The sequence below is a fragment of the Bombus terrestris genome, chromosome 9, assembly GCF_910591885.1.
Source record: "Bombus terrestris chromosome 9, iyBomTerr1.2, whole genome shotgun sequence".
Classification (NCBI taxonomy): Eukaryota; Metazoa; Arthropoda; class Insecta; order Hymenoptera; family Apidae; genus Bombus; species Bombus terrestris.
Genome location: NC_063277.1, coordinates 14,646,353 through 14,670,503, shown reverse-complemented (window position 1 = coordinate 14,670,503; position 24,151 = coordinate 14,646,353). Strand labels below are relative to the sequence as shown.

Genomic DNA, 24,151 nt, shown 5'->3' with positions numbered 1-24,151 from the left:
ATCGTTAACATTAGCGTCGACGTATCTTTGTACTCGTCCTGATTACAAGATACAAGTAGTTCCTTTTCTTATTATCCTACGTAATCAACGTAGATTACTACAGTCAATATACAGACTATATCAAAACGAGCAGTCGAGGATTCGATTGTTTATAAATTTGGCTTAATTCGGAATATATCAAAGCGTGAAAACTTTCCAATTCGTCTATTTGTTACTCAGAGGGATTTCGGAGAATAGAATTAATTATCTCTTCTTCTCGTTAAATTTTTTTAAGACGTCATATCGAACATATCGATAAGGATAAGGGCGAAAGTTTCGAGCAAACAAACGCGACGAAGTTGGTGGAACTATCGTTTAGATGGAACTGTGAATCGCCAATCCAAGTTTTAACGATATCGAATCCCCATAATCCGATTATTCGGAGTACGCGGCCGGTTGCGAATGTTCATATTAATTCACGGCATGAAATTACTTAATAAGTTTAACTTGTAACCACGCAGTGTGCTCGCGATAATGGATTAGAAGTTACTCGTAATTCGTTTCGAAGCGTACCGCAAGATCGAACAGGTAAACGTCTGCCGCAAAAGTAATTCTAAATTGCTCTCTTTCGATAATTGTATTATCGGGCGGATCGATCGAAAGCGAGCCAGTTGAAATATCAAAGGTTCGAGCTTTTCCCTTGTCAGAAAAGAATTACTTTCCGACTTTCATTTTAGCTGAAACGCAGCCGAGAATCCCTGTGAATCGCGAAGGGCACATTCAACGAAGTAAAAGCTAGGTTCTTTGTTCGTGGCAAAGTTCCGAACGAAGTCGCGAGCGCAAGCGTAGTCGCTTTGTGCATGATAGATTAACTTTTCCCCTTTGCCGGATTAACGCCGCGCGTCGCCGAGGAATACTAAAAGCATGCTAAGTGTAGAAGCTTTTTTTTAGAGGCTTTTGACTAAGATCACGTAGTGGGTATTCTGTGGCAAGGTTTGCGGAGACGGCGTTGGGAGCGGCGGCTTTCGTGGCTCCTGGCATGGAAGAGCCGACGAACACCGCGTCCGGGAGCAACGAAGACGAGGACGAGACACCTCTTGATCCTGTTGTGGTCATCTCGAACGATAAGAGCACCGAATTCTTTTTGGCCACTGTCGTCGAGGAAGCAGCGTAAGAATCAAATAAAATTTTTCGATCGTCCGTAGTGCAGACGAACGTTCGCGTCGCACAACAACGCGCTGTTTCGTAAGCTTCCCTTCCCTTTTCCCAACAACTCGTAATTAATAAGTTTTACTGTACGGCAAGCAATAAAAAAGATATGTATAACAAGTAGTAGTAGTATAGGACGGAGCATAAATATTTTTAGGAGATGGTAGAAAAAACACAACAGCGAACAGTCGAGGTTCCACCTCCCTTACAGAATGAAGAGCGGGGGCGTTAAAAGTTACTCGAGCAAATTAACGAGGCTAAAAACAATGGTGCGAGAACAAAGCATGAACCGACTAAAATCAATTAGCATTCAAAACCAACGACGTAGAACGAACAAAGGAAAAATACTATTTTACTGTTCATTGGAGGGAATGAATTTTCTTTTACTTCGAGAGACGAGAGTCGATCTAAAGTTACATCTTAATTGATTAGTTAATTTGCGAATTAAGATAGTATCGTACCTTATATGGCATTGTTTTCCGCCCAAGCATCGCCTTTTTCTTTTATAATTCCTCCGGCTGGCTACTTTATCTTCGGTCAAACGGGATCAGTGATCTTGTCTGAGAAGAACGAGCGGTAAAAGATAGGGACTGAATTGTATTTTCCGCGTAAGAGTCGGATGAAAGGATGCTTGAATTTTTTATATTGCCTACGAGTCGATAATTCATTGGCGTAAAGAATTACTCACCGACACATTCGATAAAAATAGGAACAAAACACCGATAAACTCGGTCCACTGTGAAATCGATTCGTTTGTTTGTGGAGTGTCCACTGGTCCAGCAAGTTGGAGTAGTAACTGTATTGATTGAACGCGGAAGACGCGGTTTCGATCGATACATTCGTTTGCGGTAACAAAACGTAAGTAAAAAAGAAAAAAGGCGGGCAATCGCGATCGGCACAATGCAATAGGTAACGAGTAGATAGGAAGGACGATAGATGATTCGATTTCTTCGTTTGGTCGTGCTGAATGCGGCGCGCTGAAACCATATGTATCGCGTAGGTATATCTATGCAGGGTTTTCGACTCTCGTACAAGGATCTGGTTACGATATACGTCCGATGGAAATTCGTAATAATTCTGTGATACACCGACTAATGATAAGATCGATATGTACCTATCGATCAATATACACGGGAATCATGCTCCATGCACCAATGTCTTTTGAAACTAATCGCCGAGAGCGACTGCATCCACGGTGCAGCAAGTTTAATTACATAGACAGATTCGTTGTCAGCCGTACATGTAGCTGCGTGGATAGCGCGTTAATACACGGGCGTGCATTGTTCGAGCAGTCGAACATTTCGAACGAGATGCCATTACAAGAAGTAATTTCTCGTTCGTGTTTCGTTTTCGGCGATAAAGGCGAACGTTCGTCCCTATAATCATGGTACACGAAATGCTTTCACTCGTAGGTTCAGAATTGCAAGCTGTGCCGGGATATGCTAAACCTGTATCGTTGGAATGCTACTGATACTCGAATTGCAGTTGTCGTTTCAGCGCAGTGGCTCAAGCTCAACTGGGTGGAACGCAGAACGTCAGAAAGGATTCTGGATATGACGGTGCAGCGAGCAGCACGGTGATTCACGAACCGTTAGAAACGAATTCCAGTCCCAGCCCGAACCCACGAATCACCTCAGCTCCGTCGTCCTCCACTTCTTCGTCGCCGCCTCCGAAAAGTGCGGCGACGAGCCAAGCTTCGCAACCCAAGAAGAACGGCGCTGAAACGAACAAGCAGGAATTAAAGAGGCTCAAGAGCGCCGGTTCCCTTCTCCCTCTTCAACTTGGACGAACGCCAAGCGTCTTGTCTAGCTCGTCTACCTGTAAGAAGGACAAGAAAAATGCCGTTTCTGGCTCCCGGTTTACAATATACAAAGCCAACAAGGCGAGCAAGAAGAAACGAGAGAAAAGCTCCGCGAAAAAGGAGCGTAAAGCTACGAAAACGTTGGCTATTGTGTTGGGTACGTCTGGTCGATTATTCTTCTTTCCTATCGTCCGACAAAAAGGAAATCTATTCTCTTTTACAGGTGTATTTTTAATTTGTTGGCTGCCGTTCTTTACCTGCAACATCATGGACGCGATTTGCACGAAGTTGACAGCGAACTGTCAACCGGGTGTCACTGCTTTCATCGTGACCTCTTGGCTAGGCTACATGAACAGCTTCGTAAATCCCGTGATTTATACTGTGTTCAATCCTGAATTTCGCAAAGCCTTCCATAAATTGGTCAGCTTCTAGACAAATTACAGCATTTAAAGTCGCGTCTATCTTGAAAGCAGGAACAACGAGACATCGGACAATCGAACAGCTCAACATTTGTTCCAGCTAAAGGTATTTATCGTATTCGCAGACCTCTTTCGTAGTCGCGCCGTTTTTCGTAGGTAGACGTTTAAAAACCAATAACTTCCTGTGGCTCATTCTATTGAATCGTGTTTAAATTTCGCGACGGACTTGAAAAACATTAGCCGCGCCGTCACAAATTGCAACGTAACGAAACTAAATCGAAGCTTTTTACGAGTGAGAACGGAATTACATCGCGTACTTTTTACTCGTTGTTTATCGGAAGTGCAGATCATCGTTAGTATTCTCAGCACTCTCACACCCAACTATCGCGCGATTTCATTGGTCGATATCCCGGCGATATCACACCGGAGGCAACGTGCATCGATGTTAGGGCTGAATTACCAAATAAATATTTAAGCTAACGATAAGTAGTCGAATAAATGATACACGAAGTAATCGGAAACGAGCGTCGGGGTGTTAGAAACACAACGACGTGGTTTATGCGTTGAACGCGTTCAAATTCGCGTTATCCTACCATTTCAAGTAATCTAGTTGCATAAATAACAGAAGCACGAAGAGGAAAGAAGGAAATTCCAGTAGATATATTAAGACGATAAACATCAGGTCAAAACGTGAAATCAATGGAATGCGTGTTTGAGCGAAAACACATTATACGTATATGTACTTTGTCGGATATTAAATATACCGTGGCAGTATTATCGTAGCTCCTAAGGTGTAGCAATATTTTCTGGCTCAAAGCAAAGGAACCGAATTGTCAGTTCCACGACAAACTTACGCGTTCTGTACACCTGCGCGTCTAATCGAACGTCTTTGTACTATGTACGATTATTCGAACGAAGTACCATTTCCTTCGTATCGTTTCGAAATTCTTCCGTCGCGCCGTTTCGTTTGTCTTTCTAGCATGCGAGAAAATCGAAGAACAAGCTTCCGAAATTCTTGCATCGCGAGTCATGAATTATACGCGAATTTTATAAATCTACGAAGAGGACGATGGTTGTGCAAGCTTTGGGATCGTGTTTTTCGATTCTCCAAAATTCATTCGTGCAGAATGGGAAAAGAATTCGAGTAAGTCTGTCGAACGTGTTCGATGCATACCGTACCATCTCTACTTCTGGATCTATTTTATCATTTAACACCTCGACGAGAGAATTACCATATTTTTGAACTATTTACATATCAAACTGTATACTCAGTTACAGGATTTAAAGTTTATATGATATTCCGCTCACGAGAGGTTCTCGAAGATCCGTTTCTCGTCGCAGTCACTTTTCTTCGATTCCCTCCAGCGTTTCTTCAAAGTGAATTGTTTGAAACACGTTGAAATTATTCGCACATGTTCTTTTTTCTGTGGAACATTTTCACGTTACGACGTCATTTGTTCCAACTCTAATAAAAAGTTTATGTATTATCTTCGGTGTGTTAACCGCGTGGAACGTTCGCGTTCAACTCTACGGAAACGAAAATCGATAGCGGAAGGCGTCCGCTTGTTTTTGCCTCTCCCCTGGCTTCGAGAGCCCAAAGGAATTCCTCGTAAAGATGGCCATTGTATGCTCATGACGCGTTCGATAGAATCGAAGAAATAACGAAACACAGTCGATGCATGCAGAAACACCTGCATCGGCTTCGCTTCGTGTTCCATTTCCGCAAACGTTTTTAAAGTTCCCGGCGTCCGAATTTTCAAACATATCAATACAAGTACGAAGCATGATATCTAACCGTATACTGGCATCCGAGACACGCTTATCGAGCATGTGTATGTGTGTTAAATGGGCTACGCGAAACGGAAGATACCAAATACTAGCGAACGTAAAACGTTATCGTAAAAAGCACTTGTTTCGCGGGACTCGCGATCCTGCAATAACGTCTACAATCAGAGCTTTTTACTCTATGAGTTCTACGAATACGTCGTATCACGTAACTTTAAATTTCCAATGTATATTTGTACATAATTAGTAGAAATTAGTAACGAATTATTCGAACTGTGCAATCGGTTGTAAGGCGATACGCGTCCCTATGTACTCGATCGCCTGCTAAAACCTAGAAACACTGCAATTACTAAACACTAAGAGTAACGATAGTGTGTATCGCTAAATGCTAGGCAAACATTTAGGGAAACTCTTGTCGATGAATTGTGATAAAGCTAGGTTTTGTTACGTACATTTTACCTGGTAAACTGTTTCGAGATATTATACAATTCTTCGATAATAATTTATCGTGCCGAACGAATCGTTCGTAAATCAAGTGTTTTATCTTCCAACGTTTTCGTTATTCGTCGAACTGATCGTAATCGACCGAGAGAAACGAAGTTTGCATCGGATTAGTGAGTGAAATACAGGGTTAAAATATTATACCGCTTCATTTTCGCGCGAACCTCTTAATTCACGTACCTCAAACTTAAATCTTTTAAACCGGTAGCTACGTACATCCGTTTCGTTATAGAGAATCCTCGCCAACAGACTGAGAACTTTATGCCCTTTCATAATGGCGTAACGAACTTTTCACCTAGTTATTGGGGCCGGTGAAATTTAAACGAGTGCCGATTCGCGACAGATCGTGCCACGTGGCATTTTACGCCACCGCAAGATAAAAGGTGCTTCCGCACACAACGGTAGATTATTAATTGGCAAAGTTCCCGTCCTTCGCTCTCGGTCGTTAACGACAGTATAACAGCGAAACTTTGGATCAGCGATCTCCGAATACCTGAAAACCAGTCGCAGATTTTTTTTTCATTCGCGAGAGAATTATCTTCGAGAAGAAGCACCGACCAAAGCTTTTTCCTTAATCACTTTGCGATTAACCACGACAACAGACAGAAACTCGAACTGTATTTCCACGCTGAACGAAAATCAACAAGCCTAGCATTTTCTTTTAACGCAACGCACTTGGAAATGCATTATAAAGTTTCTTACAATCCTGCTAAGATCGCTGTATTTTTCTAACCCGATACATTCCCTTCTCTGTATATAAATGTGTATGTATTATACATGATATACGTACGCGACATAGTGTATCTGTATTGTACCAAGAGAACATGAGGATAGCGCTGTGCATCTATGTAAATATATATCTAATAGACAAAGAACGCGAGCGTATACCAACTGACTGCGAAAGGATCGATAACGTTTCCAGGGGATTCTAATTGAACTTGAATCACGGAAATTCTCGAGAACTCGTAGCAGGCCAGTTTCTACTTCCTCGAGGCGCGAGACACTAAAAATAAACACAAAACGAATATAAGTCAAGTGGAATGTCTTCTAAATGTCCATCGAAAAACGTGTCGCTTTGGTGACAGAGAACTGCATTTTTCCTATGACTTTCTTAATAATTATTACGAATGGTCTATACAGGGCATAGATGTAAGAGATAAATCTTTAATTTGCCGAGACTAAATATAAGCATAACGAATCAAATGGAAAAGAAATGAATATTCAGAACGCTGTATGTACCGATGGCAATACCTATACATATTCACACGCGAATGGAACACATGGGACACATACATACACGATTAATCAGAGATAAGACAAATCGAATACATGGACACTTGTCGAAATTAATAAAATATAGTATAAATTGAAGACGAGTTTTCATTTTACAAGTTCTAGCTTTACGAAGGAAGAATATAGCGGAAGGTAAGTGGCAAGATATTAAATTCATTTTCGTATCTTTGCAGTGTAGAAAACACTTGCCTCTGCAGATTTTTAGAGATCGATAGAAGACGAAAAGTCGGCTGTCCTCGTGGTATTTGTTCGAGTCAGTGCAATTCACGGTGAGAATGGTCCATGGGCCAGTGAGTACGAACGTTGGCCAAATTGAATCTACAACGAAATCGGTTCGGGCTGACTTTTACGAATATCCCTCAAACAGTGAATGCTTCCTATAGTGGTAAGAAGAAAGATATGGGCCGGTGATCTCTGAAATAGCCTGCCTGAAAAAGTACGATGGATCGAATAATGTCAATAACCCAGATAACGCACGATGTGTTAATAGTATTATGTTAGAGTCAATATTGAATGATGATAAAAAGGATTATACGTATAGGCAATGGATTATACAGGATTAATCAAATTGGACGGATGAAGTTGACGGAAATTGATTGAGAAGAAACGCTGATAATCTTACTATTTCTATTAACAAATATTTATTTCTATTATAATAGTAAATTAAATTATATAGAGATAATATTTACGGAATAACACTATGAAATATTTCTCGGCGTAACCTAGAGTTTCTTAAACTTTGGCAACTTGCTAGAATATTTTGTAACGCTATAAATAAACACGTGGTTTTGTACCGATTGGTCCAGTTAGCTTCTACGTTCACCACAAGCGTTGACCCAATTTTATCTACAATAAAAACGTTACATACACGATATAGTAAAATCATTTCGCTACATTCGTAAATAACCGCATAATTCTCATGCCGAAGTTCGCAATTAAAGCACATTATGAACGCTATTTACGATAGCGCTGTAACAGCATTGAATGGCTTTGTATCGCGTTCATGTTCGTATGCATATGTATTTGCCGATAGAAAAAATTCCAGCAGGTCGATAAGTTTTCGCGACTATCAGTTAATCCGTAAGTTTGGAAATATTTAAAAAGTCACTCTGTTAAAATGCAACAATCGATGCACGGTTTAAAATTTCTACGTGGTATAGTCAGCTATTACCAGCGAACTTCCATCGTGAATACGTAACTCGTGTTACAAGTATTTGAAACAAAATACGTTCTCGCATGCTGATGGGAAAATTTTCTTGTAAAACGAGCCACCGAACTCGAATGCACCAACTTCCCCCATACGCGTATCATGCATGTTAGAACGTATCCGCTGCACTGGAATAGGTTTACCAATTTCTCGAGCTTCATATTGTATAAGGTAACAGGCGCAAGAAATTCCATGTTGGAAAAAATTTAACACCGCAAACAAGGTGGAAATTTCATTCGAGTAAGGACTTTCAACATTCTTCAGGCTAACTGCTCTCCTAAATCCGCGCAGCTATTTGTCGAAACTTTACCTTAGAGAAAGCAGGAAGTTGATATCGCGGCAATTCTGGCAAACTTAATCCCAATTTTCCAATGTCGAGGTTCGTGGAACGTAAAGTAGGACTAGTTGAACGCAACGTGTAATCTATCCCTCCGAAGCCGCCTAATTGTAACTGTAACCCTGTACAAACCACACGCATTCTACGAATTAGGCTTTGAACGTTTGGAAAAATAAAGCGGAAATGTCGTGTTCACGAATCCGTGACGGGACAACCGCGTAATTACGTACAATCGATATACCTGTGGAATATGAGTGAGTCCTCGCCGGTTCAAACGGTCGCAATTGCCCTCCATATTGGAAATTTTCGCCAAAGTTCAAAGTTGATACACCAGTGGGAACTTCCGATGAGAGACTGTTGGGTATTCCTGCCGATATGTCGGTGTTTATTCTACCAGGTAGACTGTTGAATGTGGTGCCGATATGATTACTCAATATGTTCGAGGATAAGCCAGAAGACAGAGGCGTACCTGCAGAGAAAACACGTGAATCATGGAGAAACAATTACATAATTTCGGTTGACAAAGAGTCTTCCATGAAATTGCGTATGTTGGCCGCATATTAAATTGCTTGTCACGCTCGTAGAGAGAATCGCTACGAATTTAGTAACTTGGAAAATACGGTCAACTAATTTTAAACTTCCCTAACCGAAAGCGATGTAATAGCAAAGAAGTGAAAAGATAGACGTTTATCTCGTATGCGGATTATTTTGCCGGTGATGAAAAGAAATCCATCGAAGTTGAAGACCCACGAGAGAGAACGAGTGGATGGAATTTTGAGAATTATAACTGAACTCGAGGCAAAAGCATTGAGCAGAAAGTGGGCTTCCCAATAAAGTTGACCACGATTCGCGGCTCTTTCGCACTGGGATCTGGCAATAAAAGAGTCGAAAGATTAAATTTCTCTTAACGACGGAATCCCTGGGGGCGAGTCCCTCTTGGTCATCGAAGAACGATTTGGTCTGAACCTTATCGATTCGTTCGAAGTGGCTATACCTAACGAGAGGCCAGAAGATGTGGACGAATCTTGAGGCACGAAAGCAGACACTCTTGGCGGTGTTATTGGAATGTAGTTTATCGTCTGCATTGGCCGAGAAACCACTGACAAAGTTGCAATCGGTATACTTGGGAGTGTCATCGTTGGCCTCTCGACTATCGTGGTTAATGGAACATGATTCGCAGTTTCCGATAGAGATGATTGTTGGAAAGGTAGACCATGGTTCGATTCCTGCTGCAGCAGATAGCTCAACAGAGAACTCTGCAAATTGTTCTTCAGAACGCCCTTTGATTCTTCTGGAAGTATGTAATTCAATACCATGCTAGGAATCTTGTTGTTTAGGCTGTTGTTCGATGTATCTGGAAGTGCTTGGTTCAGCGGCAGAATTTGCACGTTGCTTTTGATACCATCTTTCGCCTGTTGGGATAGCAGATAATCAAGCATGGACTGCTGGAACTTGTCCTTTAAATCATTGGAGAGATAATAGGGCGTCGGTGAAGTGAACGTAGTCGGTTGAAATACAATTGGAGGTACGGTTCTGCAAGAAGAACAGAAACAGAATGCATAGAATTCGGAAAAATGAATGCTAATTCAATCGTACAGGATGTCAGCTCGAAGTTCCGTGGCACGTAATGTTCTAATAACGTTAGTTTCAGAAATACACCTTGAATACGGTACGATAGTGGCGGAGGAAAAATCACGATCGATCATACAAGTAATGAATCTTGACAGTGCTATTACATACTGTCGTCCGAAAGATATGATTGGAGATTCCGTGTCCATGACAGGTAAGCTAGCTTCAGTGGTCGGTAAACGAGCCAAGTTCGAAGACTGTTTCGTGGTAACCATAGAGGTTGGTATCGTAGAAATCGTTGAAGCGGATACGCTCGTGGTAGCAGCGTCAGCCAGCTGAAAGCAATTACTAACTTGCATTGGACCTTTTAAGATTCGCGGTCGTTACTTCGCTCGTACGGATTCAGTTGGGAAATTGTAAAGAGGTTACTGTAAATGTTGATTAAAAGTTCTTCAAGCAAAAGTTCTTCGGATTAAACTTCATTTATTACTGTTACAAAGAAATAACGAACGAGCCAGCAAAGTGATCGGTAAATTGTATAGATATAAAGACTGAGCGGAAATGTTACTAAAATGGGCACTGCGCTGTGCAGTACCGCTAAAATTGAATACGATGTCATGATGTACGAAAAGTATATTTCGCTCACCGTATCGGATTTCACGGTTGGCATTGTCACTGTATTCGAGTGCGAATCCATTTCCAGCTCGGAAGTTGTAGATGTATGAACTTGGGTGGTAGCTGAAGTTGCGGAGGAGACAGTAGACAGTTGCCATGGTTTGTGGGTGGTTGTCGGAGCCATTGAGGGTGTCATCGTCGTGGATGCTTCCTCGCTCAATGGCAGAGTGTTTCCATACGGCGAAATGGGTGGCACAGACACATATCCAAGACCATGGTTACCTATATCAAAAAAATTCCTTCTTATAACGCGAACTTTCCAAACATCTCTGTTCGAAGTATCTTTGATTCAAAGGATACGATAAAAACTCTTAGTAAATGACATCAATTACAGCCTTTCTTTTGATTAAAGTACTTACCATGCTTCAAATACTCCGAATCTCTACCAACTGAATCAACCTGTTGCTGTCCTGATTGTCCTTTGTAAAAGTCAATTGGTTTATCGTACAGGTCCGCAAATCGAAAATCATCGCGGAAAGATTGCCGGTAAGAGGAATATCGATCGTCTTGATATTCGGGTCGCTGTTCGTTTCCAGAAACCGTCTGATCTCTGTTTTGTTGATTCCTAAACGGTGTCCCATTCGTAAGGACCGAATATTGTCTATGGAAGTCCGGAGCATTCTTAAAAGACGAACTGTTATCGTAAAATAGTCGATTTCTCAGTAATTCGTAATCTCGCAACAACAATCGGTTCTTGAGAGGCAGTTGCTCCGGAAAAGAATCCAAATCCTGTCTATATGGACGATGTCGATAAGATTGGTAGTATTGCGTTTTAAACGATGGCTCTCGAAATGAATGATGTTGCCCGTGAGAAGAAGATGGATGCCAACCAGTCTCTTGATAAGGCGGAAACTCTTCCAAGGCACTGTATCTTCTTCCTTTCTTATACGCAGCGACAACCACAACCATCAACACGAATACGATCTGAGGGAATAAATTTACAGGTAATTTTGATTATTTATATTGTCATCACTGATTAAAATTTGTTGTTAAGCGTCGACTGATCGGTATAAAAGACAGACGACTCACCAGTTTCTTCATTTGATCTTTTTGCACGTTTCGAAGTGCGAGAAAGAAATTGTAAGTATAACCACGCGCAAAGATAGTCTGCGGTCGATCACTGCCATCAACTTTCTTATATAGTTAGGAAGCGGGAGAAAAGCTGTAACTCGCATCTTTTCCACTGCTCCTGGTTTTGTACGTCTTCCAGATCAGGTACGAAACTGGATCTGGTAAATCATGTAGATGGACGCCTTTCTCTTTCTATGACAGGTTCATTGCCAGATATACGATGAATCTGATATATTTTCACACGTGTAACGGCAAACTTAGGAGTTTGAGTGAAACTTTGTATTTTACTTTGCGACAAAATTAAAGATCTGAACGAGCTGTTTGTTTCACCGAAGAAGCAAGAAATTTATCATTTTTACGACGTGTTTAATGAATAACGCGTCCTTTAGGCTTTCAATAATTTATACTCGCTGTAAAATTTCCTCCTTCTGCTTTATGTTTCATAACTTTTCTTAGTAATTGTCGACATCCATTCATTTTATCTGGAACCATTCGACCTTCGATGAACGCTTTGAAACGGAGGAGTTCGCAATCGTAGGATATAAGGGTATTATAAGGTTTGTAGCAAAACCATAAAAGGTGTACGTTCGTTGATTTTTAAAGAGGCAATAGAGATGGTAATAAAAATTATATGTCGACCACACTTATATATGTTCGACCTTCAATTCCGTATAAAAGTGTCGATAACTTGAAGTATAAATCCTGTTCGTTCATCTAGCCGACAAGACTAATAATTTTATCAGTTTCTATTCAGGCACTGATCAATTGATTATGAGTTAGCTTTGAATGTATTAGTGTAGTTAGCCGATTCAATTAATTCAGTGTATTCGAATATTAGCTATTAAATATTTATTATTACGTAATGGCAGTGGATTTTCAGCGCAAATGTGCGGCACTGTGTGTGTAAACGTGTCAGTGAAAATTAAATGTAAATTGCAAGTAATTTACGGAAATTCATTTTGCGAGATCCAAGAGTGTACTTATTCATCAAGACATTGTTTTCATTCCAAATATTTGTCACAGGAATCTCAGTTAGTTTTCAGAGAGAATCCATTAATGAATTATTATAAATGATAACGTTGAACGAGCAAATGATCTCGGTGCAATTAGGGAATATCATTTATAGAAATGTACAGTACGTAACGCGCCCTATAATTTATGGAAGATGAACGGCGAACGTACTTAGTAAAATCTCTTACATCTTCTTCGATCTTTGCAGTTCGTTAATGCTAAGGTTGCGAAGCATTAAGTCGGGATTTTATTCGACGAGAAACTATTTCTCTTATCTTCGACACTCAAGCGCCGACCAAAATTAGCAAATATTACCTTCGAATATGCAATTAATCTTATTCCTTTAAAACTTTAAATCACTTTCTGTCTGAGTAGCGAAAGCTATTTATTTGAAATCTAAATAGAAGTCTTTAAATCCCTTCAATAGATTAAACAAATATTTATCATCGTATTACAAATCGATTGTGAAAAAGATTATCTTCTAGAGGGATAATAAAATTAGATAACGTTAGATAAAGTCAATCATAAAAATGGTAATTGGGATTATCTGTTGTACGCGAACGCGAGTGTTTGATAGATAACGATAGATATACAATAATTAATAGTAAATTATCGTGAATGGTAGAAGGTCATTCAAAGATAATCAAAAGTCCATTGTTTAAACGTCGTCGATGTTTATGTTAAAAGCAAGTAAAACAAGTAAAAAAGCTAATGGAAGAGTTACGTTCATTTAAAGCAACGGATATTAAAACCACAACGATGTTTGAAATGATTCGATATACATATTAAACTTGCGCGATTGTTTTTTATTTACGAACTTCATCATATGAAAGCGAGATAATTAAATACGCTCAGAATGCAACCACATGAACATTTCATTGCAATACGGCCTAGTTTGTTTGATTAATTTTTCTCATTTTCTCACTCTATAATCATGCTATATCAGAAAAAGTCCTTTATTATTACATATCTGAAATTACGATACAAATACGTATAATTAAATTCGTGGAAAAGTAACAAGGAATTCAATAGGTTTGATTAATAGATAGCAATCTTTACATAACCATCAATCGATTATAAAAAAAAATTTTCTGATAAAATTTCTAACAATATCATTTAATTGATATTACGATGAAGAGTCCAATGAATAATATTTAATTAATCTACAACAAAAAAGGAAGAAGTTAACCTAGTTCCTTGAAACTTCCAGGTCAAATACATATTAGGAGACCAAACATTACCGAGTAGAAAGAATTATAAGTATTATTAGCATTAGTTAACGCGATCGTCCAATATAAATTGCGAATTTCACTTTGATCGCGAACAAAGTTGATCAGAGTGACCATTGTCATCGACGAGAAAGACCTTTTATTGTTACAAACCTATTGTCCCTGCTAATTAACAGTTGGTACTGTTGCAGCATACGATTATACCTAACTAACCATGGCTATCTTTGAAAAACCAATATTCAGTTAAATCGTAATATCAGCTTCTAAAAGTCTATTATATTGTTTCTCTCGAATTTCCTTGGATTTCCTCGGTTTTCATTTTATTGGTAAGTAGAAAACTTCAACGTTGCGTTCCGACTGGATATGTATTCTACAATAATCATACACACGAAAAGTTAGACATTCCGGTAGAAACATATATTTTTTTGTTCATATTTTTCCCAAATCATCTTTCTATTCTCATGGATAGATATTAAATGGATGAGTAGAACGACATTTTCCCTGAAAAGGATCCGGCTTAGTAGCGTTAATTAATCAGTGGCTGGATTACAACTCGTAATCGTTATCGGTGCTGTTATTAATCCAATGTCGAGTAGTCGATATTGAAAATATCAACGCCTACATTATATCGTTTCATTCATCTGCAGTACTTATATATCGATGGTTATCTCGTTTTTATTACTTTCATATAAAACTGCATTCTCCAACTTCTCGTCATCTTTATATAGTTCTCATGTTCCATTTTAAAATGTCAACGTTCGAACTCGACACCCTGACTCTATTAATTTTATCGTGTTCGCATCATGTTTACTGCCCTTTTTATAGTTTCATTTCATCTGTATTTATCGGTTACATAGGATGGCTCGATCTAATCGATCCGTACAAATATCTCGTAAACTATAGTTTATTCGGAAATATGAGTCAAATGAAACTTACTTTGTTTCGATGAGGGTATCTTACGGTGGTAACAAATCTCATCTAAATGGATGTGTGTTTGTTCTTTCTTTTTTTTTTAGTGAAACTATTCTTCTTTCTTTATACATTATTCGATATATTTTTTAATCTCCTTGAATCTTGTAAAATTTATCGTATAAAAAACAAGGAAAGATAACGTAGAAAGCTTTCATATTTGTGTTTCCATTGTCTTTCATGCACACAGTTTGACGAAATTAACATTGAAATCTTTTAAACTAGGCATTTTCAGATACCAATGTTTTAATACCTTTTTGTAAAGATCAAAAGCTACATCGAATGATGTATAGAAAATAATGTGTAGTTCCATTTAAGAAAACAGGGATCACCTTGAGATATGCATAAATTTACAGACATCTCGAAGAATTACCAGAAAACGTTCTCCTTGAAACAACAAGTTTTGTTTGAAATATTCAGTATATATGAAATAAATATATAAGAAATATTTGCTTGGATCAATTAAAATAATTCTAATAATTGCATAATTCTCCGTCCTTTAAAACATATCTTCTTACGCAAAAGTCATATAAATTACACAATCAAGAATAGTTAATCAATATTCTTCCTCTCTTCAGATTTTATTACACAAAGGGATAATAAAATTCAAATTCTTATTTCAACTTCTCAACATTGGTACAATAAAAATATGGATCGCCTGTAATTTTTATTTATAGTACCTCGTAGAATTACCACGTGTTTGTCCTATATCCGATATCAAAATCTTGGCGGTTTTTTACGTAACATTTATGATATTTTTTTCAAATCACGGTTATGTTTCATGCTCGATGGGAACCAACAGTGTGTCACAGCTGTCCAAATATTCCCAGAGTTTACGCGTAAATACGATATTTTATTTCTAGAGTATTTTTTTATTTTTTATTTCTCGATATAATTCTGGCGCGCTCATCTGAGCCAGATATGGGCTGTACTGTTCTCGCCATTTTTTTTTCTCTCTCTTTGAGACGCCAAAGAGACATTCATCTCACACCCCATTAAGAGCTAAAAAGGCTCTCAGATCAAGTACATTCTTCAACTAGATTTTCTCCTCTTTCGAGGTGCATGGACTTAGAACTCCGTACGCGTCAGACAGGAAGAAAGGTAGGAGGAAAGGAATTAATTTGTTGCCAAGGAGGTATTTGTAGCATATTTTTTATCGCCTACTCTACTAGATTTTCATGAAACAAGTTCGAGATCGTTCAAGTTCGGTCGCCTCGCCAAACTAGGAACAGCCGGTTTTGCGGTCGTCACATTCGTTTCAACCGGTGGCCTTCAGGAATCGATGTTCCGTCGATTATTGAAAAAAGCAATAATGGCTATTGTCGTTCAGCGAAAACACTTTTTTCGCTATACCGGTCGCGGTTGATTAGTTAATTACTCAATGAAAGAGTGTTACATATAGCGTGCAGATCACGTTCTTTGCGAAATTGTTAGAGTAACTTTTACTTGTTACAGCAACTGGAGTGAGAAGATCACATTGGTCAATTTTGCGGATCGAACCAATTTTATCGCGGTTATGTATCACTAAAAATGTCAGGTGCTCGTTAAAATGCCTGCACCTCGACATAAGGTCATGTAACCGTGAAATTCGTTTGCTCGTGAATGAGATTTTTTTACATTTTCTCACAATTTCGGAGAGGGTCACCGTTCCATCCGGGAACAGAGAAAATTTGCGGCTAAAATTTTCGTACGGGCGAATAAATCGAATTTACAGTAACTGGATGAGACTAATTACATTCGATGCAAAGATTCGCGCAGTGTTATCCATATTGATCATCGATCCTTCCTTTTAAAAATTTTTATCGACGTCTTTCGCGACATATTCGACAGGGCGATTCATCTTCGTTCACGATATTGACAAGCTTACTAGAAAGCATATTCCTTACAAAACAAGAAAGAAGCGTTGGAAATTTAAATGGCGAGCGATTTGCTTAATCTAAAACCGACCGGAATTCGAACGGGCGAAGATCGAACCTGAAATTTCAAGAAACTCGAGGATGTGATAATGCGAATGTTAAAATGAAAGCCACGGGCAGGTTAAAATTTAAATGAAATAGAGGAGGACGCATTCATAAAAGTAATAGAACGAGGATGTCGAGCAGAAGACGCGACAGACTTGAGGATAAAATTGCACGCTGTCTCCGCCATTATATAGCAGCATCGTACTACGAAAGTTAAAACGATGAAAATAAAGAAAACGAGGAGAGAAGTTTGTGTAGCAAAAAGTTTTTCCATTTATATATTTTCTTAATCCGTTGCGGTCACGCAAACTGGTTTCCGATATTCCTAAAAACTTGCAATCACGCTACGCATATCGAATTAAATGGAAGTTTAACCTGCATGTGATTTCAATTCGTATCAATCGTATTCGTATAGATGAAAAGTTATTACGTAGAACGTATTTCTCGCGCAACTTAGTTGACCACGGGCGATCCGATATTAGCCTTTTAGATGTATGCATAACGATGGTTTGTCACATTTAAATTGATCGCATCGAACCACGCGTCATATTCAGCCCTACGATATTTCGATCATCCATTTACTCAATAGGTGGCTCGGGATATTTGTTGGAATGCAAATTCCACAGGGACGTTTCTAGTAAAATAAATAGCAAACGATGAAATTGTAAATGGGCCAGCTGCAGGACAAATTCCATCAAGGCCACGGACCGTATCACAAAATGATGGAAAAACGGTAGATATCCGAAGAATCATCCGACAATATTTAGACAACGTTAGGGAAAATTTTCACGGTGTTTATCAGAGGTTCGTCCGTGGTAGATGCATCTCATGATCCATTCGGTAAGAGAATTTCCTGTGGGGCCGTGTTGCTCCGCCGCTGTTAACTTCGCCTCTGGGGAACGAATTTCTGTATGATGTGCCATGTATGCGTCCAATTTAAACAGCTACCGGTTACACATCTGTACGACGCGCGTCGTTGCCTTTCTTACGCGTCAGCCAACGAGGGTGCTTGCGCAATATCTAACGTTTAATAACGAATTAAATTCCGCAAACGAACGCTGTCGTCCTACCCATGGGGCCATTTTAGAAAAACATCGAATATCGATGAAAGCAGCGAGTGAAGACGCATTCGATCCGATCTTTCATTATCATCAGCGATGGCGTGAAACGACAGAAAAAATAGTGGCAGCTGAATAAAATCACCATGGTAATATATTCGCCAGGGATTTGTTCCGAAACGTGGCTGCATGTAATATAATATTCGATACAATAGAGTTAAACTGCTGTGAGTTCGATTCGTTCGTTCGTATTCGAGTCGAACAATACGTCTTCATCGAAGATTAAATTTGCTACTGACGGGTATGCATGTAACGTTATGAAAATAGTAGGACGGCGAACAGAACAGCCATCACAATTTGTCGATTTAACTTTGAAATTGATCGACAAAAGTTACAAGTAATCGCGAATACCGTGCAGTTGCGTCGGTTTTTTAAAAAATTGTACGATTACTCGAAGCCCGTTCTCGGGTGAAATAGCAAATTAAAAGAAAGAAATGCTTTTACTTTGTCACGGTTGCACAAGTGTTTCCATTTTCCTTTACACCGACCCATTGCAAGATGCTAGTAATTACAAACGAAGGTATCGTGTCGTAGAATGAAGGAAGAAAGCAATTAAGTTAATACAGTAAATCCGATGATTAAACGAATGCGCCATCACTTACATGGTAGTAGTTAGTAGCTGGTCTAAATGACTCATTACACGTAGTAATAATTTTCTAAGGCTCATTTCGCGTGTCGCAGAAAGCCTGGGAGGTGTAGAACTTAATACGTTCAATCTTCTGTACTTAATGTCACGCTCAAGACAAGCGGAGCACGGACAATCCGATTTCGTCGTACTTTACTTTTTATTCTTCTCGGCTCCATTAAAAGGTAATTTTGAAGCAAATAGTATAGTTGGCCATTGGTGGTGTGGATCGATCGAAACGTGAAACGTTTCTATTAAAGTATTCAGAGAAATGATCGAATCGAAAGTTCTAAGGTTTGCAGAAGTCTCGAAACTGACATAAGTCACTGGTTCATATCAGGAATGAACAGGTCACTCGGTTTTACTCTCGGATCGAGTCATCAAGGAAGCAAAGCAATTACGAAATAGCTTCGTCTCCTTCCGAAACACGTTCCTCGAGGAAATGTACATGCGGATGCCAATGCAATGCATGTAACACGTGCACGTTACACGGCGACACATGTCACTGGCAATGTGTCTCTACAAATTACGATTCTTAAACACACAGGTTAAACAAACAATATTATTTGTTGAATTGAAAGTCAAGCAAAATTGATAACGTTTCAAAAAGTAAAATATATGTGCATATCGAGAATAAACTTATGGTCGAATGTGAGCTTGGCGAATTCTCTTACGTCTCGATCTCTTAAATAACCATTTCTGCTTGTTTTTGTGCTGACGTCCAAGCATCACGCGCGCGCGCGCAGATGTACGAATCCTCCGAAATTCTACATGCATATTTTGTAGTCGTATAATTCGCGTCACTCGCGCATACTCTACACCAGCGGTTGTTAACGTTCTTTTGTCTACCACGGACCTCCTTTGAATAATATTTTTTTTGTCACGGACCCTCAGGACTTGATACGAAATTAAAATGCGTAATGTGCCAAATATGTGTGTTTAAAACTACTCAACGATATCTTCTCACGGAGGTTGAAACTGCATTAATAAATGAAGAAAATGCTCATCGACAATCTTTAAATTTTGAGAGAAGAGATTCACCAAAACATAAATAAATAAATAAATACACGTACTAAATATTTTTTATTCAAATAATATAGTAATAACTTGCGTGCGTAAGGACTTTGTGAGTCCCCGGAGGACCATGATCCCAGCAAAAACCGCTGTTCCATATCATTTAAAAATAACGCTTAAGGCTGAGAAGATTTGTCTACAAGTGTAAACGAATCGTGTAAGAATGGATAAAGGAATGTATCGTTAATCCAGTAAGTGAATACAAGTGTACCGAATTTGATACATATACATGCATGCGCACAGTTGCACCGCAAACATAGACGATGGTCAGTGACACTTTGTGTAACATCAAAGGGAGCTCGGAATGCGAGTTAATTTTGTAGCAGGGGAGGCCGGAATGAGGGTTAAGAGAAATAGACGAGAAGGAAGAGAGAGCGAGTCGAGTAGAATGAGCGAGCGAGTGAGAGAAACGAGAGACGGTACCGAAAAAGGGAACTGCCATCCATATTCAAAACGAGGGCTTACACCCTGCGGTCTGCCGAGTTAGCCGGTTTGTCTAAAAAAAGAAGCATGCTTATTTCTCAACGGTAGCGATGGTATGCTCACTCCTGCGATTTGCTTTCCATGTTACTCTCTCTTTCAAAACCGGTTTCTCCTCTATTTATTTCCAAATTTGGAAAATGTATTTCTAGACGATACGTTCTTCTTCACCTAAGACGAGTATGGTTAATTTGTCAGACACGCGGTAAAAAAAAAGGTTTTTTTTAAATAAATAAATATTTTCAAACATATAGATCACAAGCTATATCGAAGAAAAATAATCGTTACGCGATACACTACATGTCTGTATGTCGCTGGAAACTCGGCATAAGTAAGGAAGGAAAGAAAGAGAAGCAGGGGAATATGGGTGAAAAATGAGAAAAAGGTGGAACACTTTTTGCATCTGCCTTTGGTCCTGTGCCTGACAGAGTTCATGCAGGAATGATCTAACACCTGCGTTAAATAGCAACATTTTTCATGCATCTCTGAGATACGTCGTGACCTACGACTGAATTTTTATGGCAACGACTTTCGCGGGATTAAACGCGTTTCCACGTCAGCCGGAATAAAATTTGTCAGCGCGCAAAGTTAACGAAGCACGTAGGAAGATCTTATTAGGATACTAATCGGACCGCGCACGTCACACAGAACAGGAGTTTCTTGAGTGTATGGATCTTGATCGTATATTCGGTCGCGCGTACGTGAGATTCCTATTGTTCTAGAACGAAATTTCCTACAGTTGAAAAGCGGATTCAGATTTATGCGAAAACGTTTCTGAGTTACCGCGAATTCCTAGAGTGCCTAAATCGTTCGTTTGCTTCGAGATTAACCGAGTAACATCGATACACGATGTCTTTATGGAAAAATGAATTACGAGAGGATTGTCTTACAATCTGTAGTAAGTTATTTAGACGCCGTATAAAAACATCATTGAGTCCTTCTGCCGTTTAATTCGCTCTGGGATTACGGACACTGCACTTGAGCGTACTTCCTCCGCAGGAAAAGGGACATCCTCAACAGGAAAAAGCTGCTACCTAACATTGGTTTATTTTTCAAGACTGCGACTGTTTCTCGTATCTAGCTTCGTTGCATGAGATTTCTGTGCGACTGAGAAACTGATTACTAGCCAGTCGTACTGCAAACAAACGCATCGATAAGAGACATATTGATCAAAACGTGCAAAGAAGGTGATTTGTCATTCTATTTGACGTATGGACTCTTCCCGGACAAATAGGAATGGTCCATCGAAAGAAATTGTCCGAACCTGTATCGACCTCTAAAGTGAGAACGAGCAAGTAAAAGATTCCTCGACGTCATCGTCCAAAGCGATCAAAGGGATTTTCGGTCGACCAAACCAATACGAATCGTAAAGCCAAGTCCATTCATCTTCGTATACGGGGCGATCGATGTTACTTGGACATTTCTCGTCGTTACCGCGCTGATACGATATCTCGTTTCATAATTCACGTGAATTCGTTCTTATCGACGCCTGATTTCTGATACCGAATACCGACGTTTACTCGAGCCAAGCTTCACAGAGAGCGCGCCAATGTTATCCAGCAGCAATTGCGGGTTTTCGTCGTTTTCCAGCGTACACTCGCCCGATAACCGTTGTAATTGCTTTTCACCTTTCGTCGGTTTATCCATCGCGTCTCGTCGTCTTAACTCGATGCGATTCGATACAACTTTGACTCGCTGACTAGGTAACGAGGATTAAGGATAGTTTCGTATATAGGGCTAAAAGGTTTTAGTAACAAAGTTTCCCCTTCTATTAAGGTACACGATGAAGCACGTCGAAGCATTCTGTTGTACGTCAAAAAATTAGGAAACGCGAAGTTAGTTTCTCCAGTAAACAGATTTTCGTTTGAACGAACAAAGTTGCGTCGTTCCAGTACAAGTAGCAAGTTTTATCTTTGTTAATGAACGAAATTGGTATTCGAGATGTCAACTTTCTCGATAACTGTGTACATAATTCGCAATGAAAGAAGAAGAAATGCTGGATCGATATACGACGACCGATCGTCATAATTGATTGGAAAAACGACACACGTGTATAATCGGTTAACTAATTGTCTCGTAACAATTACGCATGTTTTTGGATGCTACTACTCGAAGAATATGCTTCCAAACGCGTAATTGAGAAAGCAACATTTCAGTGACAATCAGTTACAAATTATCAGCGACAAAAGAGAAGATGAAAAGTAAGCATTTGATCTTTCGCTCCAGATACTTGGTTAATATAATACAACGCGTTCCTATTTTATTTCTGTTACAGTGGCTGTAGATCAGAGTGGCAGGTATATTTACATATGATCTGTCTCCAGGTATAGATAGCTGTCTTCGTTTTATTCACCAGGAAGATATTTATATCTTCTGATTCACACTCCCATTATTTGCTGGAATATATTTGAGGATATTATAGAAACGTAAAATATATAATGTGAAGATCTTTCGCGCCCGAACGAATGTTTCACGGTAGCCTTGCAAATTTATATAACGCCATTCAATTTTGATAATAAGAAAAAATACTTGACCTGTAAAACCGCAAGATCTTTATACACAGAGATCCTAATTCCGATTAACCGTGGCCCGAATCCGAACGCAGAAATCCATGAAATTAAATAAGAAGCTTATTCGATTTCAAATAATTTCGAATATTAATTTTCCAAAAAACCAACTTGTATGCTTTCTCGCTTTCCAATTAGAATTATACAAATATTCAGACTAATCAATCGTTATCACACGCAGATTCTATATGCATTTCAAAAAGTGTTTCCATTCAAACGTATTTCACGATTTCAGTTTCCCTGCCTCGAAGTAGAATCGCACCGTTCCTACTCGGACACAAATACATTTACTTATTCATCGATGTGATAACAGTAGCAACGAAATCGAATATTTCTTGGGCGTAATGCGATACCAGCGGAATCGCTCCTTTCATTTCATTTCGTGACAATTTATTGCACGAAATAGTTGCCGTGCAATTCGAAAGGCAGGTACCGTTTTTACTAACCGAGTAAAAGCGAAGACAGAGCGGCAAGCTGTGTCACGGCGGCACATGCGCGCAGGAGAAAAGGACGGTATCGAGCCAGGCTAGTGGCTTGCCCGTCAACAGACGGTGTCGCACCGTCAGTTTCTTCCGCCGCGCCTGAAAGGCGTTCAGTGTCGAGTCGAAGAAACGCGCGCTTCTTCTGTAAAGTTCGTTCGTTTTTTTTTTTATTTTTTCGTGAGTAGAGAAGTCGAGTGCGTGGACACTCGAGTGTGCAGACCGGCGCAAGAGGAATCGTGATAGAATGTAATCGAATCGCCATGGGACTGTTGCCATCAGTCAGCCGGTAATTTCGCACACGGTAAGGCAAGACACCTTACAGAAATTTCGTTCACAGCATAGTACGCCCATGTGTGATTGTGAACACGCGCGCGCGCGCCTCTGTATATGTGTGTGCGCGCGCTCGACATCGTACACGACCGTTCATGGTTACTGCACGTCACAGGCACATTGCGTTTCATCCGGAACCTTGGACGCTTGCTAACCGTATAAACTATCGGTCGACGTTTTATAAATTTATGTGGAATCGAATGTTAGAGAATCGTCGAGCGTGGCATAGACGTAATTGATAATTCACAGACCTAGATGTGTATTCGATTTCGGAGCGAACGAACGTGTCGAATTTGTATGGAAGCTGTATACGATTCGATCAACTCGTTTCGTTCATTTCGCTCGAGACGTAATTGAAACGTTGTCCCAATAAACGGGATTTTGTCAATTGGATAACCGCTAACACAGAGCGTCATTTACGAGATACACGCGCGTTCGTCAACCGCCAGTTGTCTAAAA

The 24,151-nt window shown here is 39.6% G+C and overlaps 3 protein-coding genes across 9 annotated transcripts in view; 2 read left to right on the top strand and 1 right to left on the bottom strand.

Moving 5' to 3' along the window:
* The window catches only part of LOC100644210 (dopamine D2-like receptor), a 96,678-nt gene extending 89,613 nt beyond the window's left edge, over positions 1 to 7,065 (top strand). Inside the window, exons 6-8 of one of the 3 annotated variants that reach the window (XM_020864815.2) lie at positions 973 to 1,149; positions 2,674 to 3,146; positions 3,213 to 7,065. In XM_020864815.2, the coding sequence (XP_020720474.1) occupies positions 973 to 1,149; positions 2,674 to 3,146; positions 3,213 to 3,421 (859 nt within the window). In that variant the 3' untranslated portion in view covers positions 3,422 to 7,065. Of the gene's footprint in view, positions 1 to 954; positions 1,150 to 2,673; positions 3,147 to 3,212 lie in introns of all 3 variants that reach the window. The other 2 variants (XM_048408965.1, XM_048408966.1) reach the window with 2 other exon arrangements.
* Positions 6,802 to 24,151, bottom strand: part of LOC100647739 — an 18,664-nt gene continuing 1,314 nt past the window's right edge. The window contains exons 2-9 of one of the 3 annotated variants that reach the window (XM_048408968.1): positions 11,805 to 22,709; positions 11,135 to 11,699; positions 10,747 to 10,997; positions 10,272 to 10,435; positions 9,526 to 10,064; positions 8,773 to 9,000; positions 8,505 to 8,653; positions 7,656 to 7,833 (exon numbers count right to left, since the gene is read on the bottom strand). In XM_048408968.1, the coding sequence (XP_048264925.1) occupies positions 7,807 to 7,833; positions 8,505 to 8,653; positions 8,773 to 9,000; positions 9,526 to 10,064; positions 10,272 to 10,435; positions 10,747 to 10,997; positions 11,135 to 11,699; positions 11,805 to 11,816 (1,935 nt within the window). In that variant the 5' untranslated portion in view covers positions 11,817 to 22,709 and the 3' untranslated portion in view covers positions 7,656 to 7,806. Of the gene's footprint in view, positions 7,834 to 8,504; positions 8,654 to 8,772; positions 9,001 to 9,525; positions 10,065 to 10,271; positions 10,436 to 10,746; positions 10,998 to 11,134; positions 11,700 to 11,804; positions 23,370 to 24,151 lie in introns of those variants that run through there. The other 2 variants (XM_003397755.4, XM_048408969.1) reach the window with 2 other exon arrangements.
* Positions 23,527 to 24,151, top strand: part of LOC100644023 (1-phosphatidylinositol 4,5-bisphosphate phosphodiesterase) — a 12,616-nt gene continuing 11,991 nt past the window's right edge. For 2 of the 3 annotated variants that reach the window (XM_048408964.1, XM_048408961.1), the window contains exon 1: positions 23,527 to 23,663. The gene's annotated coding sequence lies outside the window, so the exon portion shown is untranslated. The remainder of the gene's footprint in view (positions 23,664 to 24,151) is intronic. The other variant, XM_048408963.1, reaches the window with a different exon arrangement.